The sequence below is a fragment of the Ascidiella aspersa genome, chromosome 2 (assembly GCF_963924565.1).
Source record: "Ascidiella aspersa chromosome 2, kaAscAspe10.2, whole genome shotgun sequence".
NCBI lineage: Eukaryota > Metazoa > Chordata > Ascidiacea > Phlebobranchia > Ascidiidae > Ascidiella > Ascidiella aspersa.
The window spans coordinates 19,183,384-19,190,432 of NC_139448.1; the positions used below are offsets into that span (position 1 = coordinate 19,183,384).

At 32.2% G+C, this 7,049-nt stretch overlaps 1 protein-coding gene across 1 annotated transcript; it reads left to right on the top strand.

Moving 5' to 3' along the window:
• The first annotated feature begins 2,029 nt into the window (after positions 1-2,029).
• On the top strand, positions 2,030-6,053 carry LOC146164212 (leucine-rich repeat-containing protein 23-like). Its single transcript, XM_083382186.1, has 8 exons — positions 2,030-2,146; positions 2,845-2,957; positions 3,186-3,360; positions 3,427-3,505; positions 4,078-4,208; positions 4,352-4,488; positions 5,533-5,609; positions 5,681-6,053. The coding sequence occupies exons 1-8, from the start codon at positions 2,072-2,074 to the stop codon at positions 5,860-5,862; spliced, it is 969 nt and encodes a 322-aa protein (XP_083238312.1). The 5' UTR covers positions 2,030-2,071; the 3' UTR covers positions 5,863-6,053.
• The last annotated feature ends 996 nt before the right edge of the window (positions 6,054-7,049 follow it).

The following is a 7,049-nucleotide window of genomic DNA, read 5'->3' on the forward strand; positions in this document are numbered from 1 at the left end:
CTGGTTTGGGCAACGAAAGCAGTGGATCGCAACCACTAGTTTGTATAAAAAAACTTATGAAGTTGAACCACTTTTCTGGTTTAGGCCTAAGCCTTTTCGCCGTTTGCTTCAATATATAATGTTTTTACAAAATATTCATTACTGTGTGTGCAACACCTTTTCAAAAAGATTTAAAAAAAAAGATTTAATAAAAGCCAATATATCAAGAACAATCCATCTGTCAATGTTTGTGTGCGCAACGTCTCTTAAATTAAAGCCAATTTGGAAAATGCTGATTGAAACCACAACTCGTTATATCTGTAATACACAAACGAAACGAATTACAGTACTTGAAAGATGCCGATTTTTCTATCAAAATAGTTCTCGGAAATCCCAAAATAAAAGCCAAAAGGCACGCATGTAAACTGGTAGACAAAATTTCTTACAATTACAAAATAAGTTTGTTAAAATATTCTACAATTAATTTAACCCTAAATCACGAATACACTCAATTATCTCTACAGGATTCTAGTTTTGGTGATCGGTTTTATTTAAGATTTTCGTGCTGACCTTTTTGCGTAGAACTGCACTAATTTCTAACGGATCGGGTGCTAATTGATTATAACTGTATTGTTTAGCCGTGATAAGATTCACCAGCAGTAGGACATGTCTGTAGCTGTCCCAAAGTTTTGGGGATGCCAGAGAATACCACATATAGTTCGAAGGGATCTCTTTAAACTTACCCAACATAAACTCATGCTTTAGGTGGTAAAGTTATACAAATACCTTTATTAAGTTCATTAAATAGGTTTACATGATGTGTGTATATCAAAACCTATTTAATACAATGCATTGAAATTATTATATAATACAAATATTGCTTATGGTAAATAGTTAGTATTTTTTTAAAGTATCTATGATTAAACATAAGAAAGTGTTGTCACCATAGCAACTACAACTTTAAAGTCGGCCTGGCTGTCTGTGTTGCTAAAATATGGCGCTGGTCTAGAATCCTCCAATATATGAAATGTACAGGCTATTTGCCCAGCAACTGGTTATTAAACTTATAATTTGATCTACAAGGTTTACGGCTGAAAAAATCGTGGTGACCGGGTGCAACTAAGGTCAAAAGTCCGCCGGCTACTATACAACATATTATGGAAAAACCCGTGGAATAAACATTTTTAGTGGTGCAGGTCTGTTGAAAAGTACTGTGGTTGAACTTGTCATACTTTTCATAATGTTGCACTTTTAACCTTTGCTGCATCCTTTCCCCTTATTTATCGGTGCTGCACCCACAAGATCTCAAGCGTTAAGATCTGTCATTCTTTCCAGACAGGTTTAGAACCAGCCTAAATAGTAAATTAAGTTTAGTATGATTTTATTGCAGGTCTGTGGAAAGTCTAGATACAGTTTGGTACAGGGTTGTAACCAATAAACACTTTCGTTAAAAAACACTAAAACTACTCTTATCAAATGATTATGCACACAATTAAGGTTTACGAGAAAAAACATTTATTATTGTTAATTTTCTAATATTTTTAAGTGCCTCCTTAATTGCGTTAATTTTTAGCATGTAGCATTGTTAACAAATAGGTTAGGTTTAGTTTTGTACTGACCAAAGAAGTTTATTTTTTTGTTCAAATCTTTATAAAAATGTAAGAAAAACAGCCAAATGTTTAATAATTGTTACAGTTAGGTTAAAAATCATAAGGTTTCTTAGTTGTCATTATATATGGTAGAAAATAATGGTAGTCCTTCTATAACCATGGAAGTTTAACTCTCACTCAAGCACTACATTTGTTTTACTACCTGGTAGATTGTTATTCAAATTTTTATCATTGAAATTGTAGCTATATATAAAAATATATTTGTTTGTATGGCTTAATTTGTAAACTATTTAAGAAAAATAAAGTTTTGTGTTCTGATATTTTGTATTAGGTGTAATTTTAGCAGTATTAAACAAACTGTTTATATTCAATTAATTAAGCAATCTAGTATAACTGGAAAATAGCCACATACTAAATTAACTTTATTTGGTCGTACTTTTAGACATTAAATAGTAGGAGTTTTGCAATATAAATAATCCAATATGTCAGATGGATCAGAATTTGAAGAAGAGGATGGAATAGAAGAAAAGCATCAAGATGAACCAGAGACTGAAGAGGTAGAAATAAATGTATAGGTTGGACTGTAATATTTTATCACAGCTCTTACCTACATATTTCATCATCAATGGGTACTAATCAAATTACAATTTTGCCAACTAAGAAAAATAAAAAAAGTTATTCTGCTTCCCTAAAATATTTTTTTACATATTTTTTATGTGGCATTAGGGTATCTATATTGTTTTTGTAGTAAGGCCACATCGCACAAATTTTTTGTGCAGTTTTTATGCAACATTACAGGTGTTGAATCAATAGCCTTTACAACATGTAATGAAAAATTCATTTTGATAAACGCCAATAAAACCAGAATGTCTAACCTTTTTAAGTTTTGAATTGGCCAGGTCTCCTAAATTAAAATTATCCAACATAAACAAAAATCATCCAATTTTCTCTCAAACTTCGTATGATTAATATTCAGCATTACTGTATTCATGCTGCCTCACTGATATGTTATTGGCAAATACCAAAATGCCTTTGGTATGATACCTATTTAATGCCCTAAGAAGGCAAAAAGGACAAATTTACAAAATGTGGCCTAATATAAAATCGATAAAGAACCACTACTCTAGTTGAACAAGCCTTGTCACAAAAATCAGCTTCATGTAATTTAAACATAAAGATTGTGTTTTTAGTAATATAAAGACCCTTAAATTTACTGTACTGTCAACTAATATTGATATTATTTATTGTTTTACAGAAACTTCCTGATAACCCATTAGTGCAAGAAATGATCCCTGAAAGTTTATCGTTGTTATGTAAAATTGGAAATGGCCTTGCACATGCCTATGTACGACTGGATGCTCATGAAAGGTTACACCAATGTTATATATAATACTCTGTTATTAGTTTTACTTATTTATATAAAAGGCACTTAAAATCAGTGGGACATTACCGGCAGGGTAAGTTGTACATTTTTTAGGACTTAAAGTTTCAGCTGAGGCATTATATTAAAGCAGTATAACTGGTAAATATATTGTTTAACCTTTTGTAAAAGTTATTTGAAGTACATTTAGAACTTTATAAACTGTTTGTTTTTAGAGATCTAACTGACATCGAACTACTAAAAAACTTTATTCATGTTCGATATGTGGACTTATCGGGAAATTTATTACGAGACTTGTCACCCTTAAACAATTTAACCCACTTACTAACTTTAAAGACGGATAAAAACAACCTTACCACTGCAAAGTTAGATTCTTTTCCATACTTACAGGTTGGTTCAAAAATAATGAGATTCACTAATTACAACTGTACTACTTGTTGACTTTTTTTGTTATAGATAGCAGACTTTTCTGGCAATCAAATTACAACAACAGAAGGAATTGAGCATCCAATGTTAACAAAGTTAAATTTAAATTGTAAGTTTGATTTTTTTAATACAGGGGTGTACATTACACCCTAGTGCCTGCAAAAATATGTGGCCTTCGACTGATGAGTTGTTGTTTGGCCCATTTAAATAAAACCTGAAAGGTTAAGTAAAGTTTGTCAAGCATTTTGTTTGTATATAGGTTTGATATTTTTTCACTAACTTTTAAATTGCCTCGGTATTATGTCTTTATAACTCAAAAAAAAAATGCTAAAAAGATAGGGGTGATATTTTTTAAACTAGTTATTTACAAAAATGCTTTCTTTGATCAGTACTGACGAAGAATACTTAGAGTTCCCTTCTCTTTCTAAGACAGGTTGCAAACCCTGGTTTAATATGTATATAAGCATGTAAATTTTCCCATGGATAAATCTAAGATATTTTGAAGTGTTACAAACATGTTATTTTCTTTAAAATACATTTCAATACGTTAATAAGGATACACCCTTAGATGTCCTGTAGGTGTCAATTAACCCATTTTTTTTATAAAAAGAACTGTGATTTTGTAAATGCTAAGATTGTTTAAAAACACTACCATTTTAATAATTACATTTATATATTTAGCAAATCTGATAACCCAAGTTACTTCCCTGAATCCAAAGTGCCTTACAAATCTTCATACCCTTGAACTTAGAGGAAACAAACTTACAACAACAACTGGAATCTACTTGCCAAACTTAAAGTGCCTTTACTTGGTATTTGCAGTGTTACAGTTTTGTTTTTAGCATTTATTTGTTGATGCTAAAGTTTTGGAATTTCTAAAATTAATATATACATATACTATGTTTTATTCTTTATAAAATGCACTGTAATAAAACTTTTACTGTTTTTTTTAAAGGCTGGAAATTTAATAAAAAAGATTGAAGACCTTGATCAGTTGGAAAACCTGACAACTTTACATTTAAGGGATAACCAAATTGACACTTTTGATGGTTTTACTGAAAAAATGAAAAAACTTCAATATGTTAACATAAGGTAGACTAATATGTATTGTGTGGGCATCATACACATTACTTGATTAGCTTTATAATATTTAGTGGTTTAATATGGCTTGTGTACCTTACAAAGTCAAACAAGATTAAATAAAAAACGTGCACCAGTACATGAAAATAACTGTTCTTTTATACCGCAGACCATTAGTATGATTTATTGCCCATTTGTTAAAATTCATAAAAAAAAATAATAGTTTATAGAAATAATATTATTTAAACTCACTTTGTCCTGTAATACATTTGGTAATTTGGTTTGTAGGAAATGTGCAGCCTTTTTAATCTGTGTAGGAAACTAAAATTTTGTTTGCCTGGTATGGCATAACTTTGGCTGTATTTTAACAAAATTTTGCAAATCTATAACAATTAAAATGTCATAAAAGTAAAATTGTTAATTTTGTTTTTTTCATGCTGAGTAGTCAAAAAACGTGTAGCTCATGATCCTATCACGAACATTGAAGGATTTAATGCATAGGCAATTAAACCATGATCGTTGTTTGACTTGCTCCCTTTTCTTGTGGTCGATGCTTTCCTTGCTAAAGGCTGACTAACGCTGCTAATTACCAGTGTTGTATACAAGTCCCAGTCAAGTCATTTGAAAAATGTTGCCCAAGTCAAGTCATGTCATTGACATAAAAGTAAACTGTTAAACTATTTAAATTGGTAAACAGGTCTGTATAGGCAACAATATAACTGAAAAAAATAACACAAACGCAAGATACAACAATAAAAGTGTTTAATGTGCAAAACATGAGATAAATTTTATTAAAAAACACTTACTTGAATCCCAAGTTATTTGACAAATTGACTTAAGTCAAGTCAAGTCATTTGTTCAAAAGACTTAAGTCAAGTCAAGTCATTTTGGTCAAAGGACTTAAGTCAAGTCAAGTCATTTGAAAACAGTGACTTAAGTGCACTTAAGTCAAGTCAATGACTTAAGTCATAACAGCGCTGCTAATTACGCAACATTATGTTTATTCAATATAAAATAATTTAATAAAATGGTATGTTACATTTGTTTTGTTTTTAGAGGCAACAACATCACCAATCTCAAAGAAGTCCAGAAACTGCTTTGTTTGCCCTTTCTTCGTGCACTAGTGCTAAATGGTATGTTAAACTGGAAAGATAAAACCCTTTGTGGTGCAACAAGCTAGCCACATGCAACATCTTTTTTGTAGACAATCCATGTCAAGAGGAGGATGGCTATAGGATCGAGGTCCTTATAATGCTCCGTCGACTCGAGCGATTAGACAAAGATGAGTACTCAGAGGAAGAGCGAGCAGAGGCTGAGGACATTTACGAACAGAGAAGGCAAGACGATTTGCTCAAGGAGGAAGAGGGGCAGGAAGAAGGAGAATAAGAGCAATTTTCTAATCGGCGTGTTTCAGTTTTTTTCCTGCAAGGCAGCAGAATTTTATTCGAAATTTGGTCTTGTGTATTTTTACTGTACGCTATACGTGCTTTTTTGTTACTGTTTTGTTTAGCAGTTTATTTTTCTACAGTATGCGTTTTACAGATTTTATTACTTAACAATAAATTTGTATGCGTTTATGTGAAGTTGAAGACTTTTACCTAGTAGCCTTTAAAATAAAAGTATGTTAAAATTTATTAAAACATGGACCATACATTGACCCAAAAATCAGCAAGAATGATGCAATTCAAACGTATTTCATATAAATTTGGCCTAATTGCTTGATCATTTTGCCGAAACGCATAAAAAATATGTTAACTCAATTCTTACGTTTGATTGTAGGACTCGACTTCAGTTTCATATTGTTAGCGGTTTGACTAGGATTGAGACTAAATAAGAAAACAGCCATACCAGCCTTTATCGTTTTATGGCATTTCGATATCTAAAACCACACAAGGTTAAACGGAAGTTCGCGATTTGGCACCTCCTAAGCGTTTGGGCCTCAGGTAACATGGGGCTTTTCCACGTCGGTTAGTTTCCGCTATGACCAGGTCTATAGATCGCATTCTGCGTTTTCGTGGTCGACCATCTCCCACGCCTCTTCTAAACATCGGATATATAAAGCCACCCACAACTGAAGATGCCATGCTTTCCTCGTCTACCACTTCAAGTGATGGCTCGCATGTATCGCTTTCTAATTGTGGATTGTGACGCCGATCAAGCCACTTTTTGTATATTCTGTCTTCGCAAACTTGATCTAAGAAAATTATACATTTACATTATTTATAGAAATATATGTTTTCTGTCTAACCAAGCCGTATCTGAGACCGAGAGCCACATTTATTACACTTGTTTCCTTACTTATACACACATACCTTTGCTCAGCTATAGCTGCATTTATTATTATAGATGGTGCACACTAACAATATTGCGTATAGGCTACATTTAGGTGATTAGGCTACTATTCGCACTGCAGGACTTTTCAAACAAGTTGCATAACGCTGTTAAAGTTTCTAAAATCTGTTGACTGGACTCGATCTGAATAGCGGTAGATTCCGTCATTTTGTTTAAAGTTGGCGGTAAAAAGCGAAGACATAAAATAAGTATCGTTCGCATATTGGCCTACGCAACAGAGT

Bases quoted from the DNA above. Each gene is read 5' to 3' on its own strand.
- LOC146164212 (XM_083382186.1), top strand. From the start codon at position 2,072: ATGTCAGATGGATCAGAATTTGAAGAAGAGGATGGAATAGAAGAAAAG. The intron at 2,958-3,185 runs GTTACACCAATG...GTTTGTTTTTAG, and splicing joins CGACTGGATGCTCATGAAAG to AGATCTAACTGACATCGAAC. The intron at 3,506-4,077 runs GTAAGTTTGATT...TTATATATTTAG, and splicing joins AACAAAGTTAAATTTAAATT to CAAATCTGATAACCCAAGTT.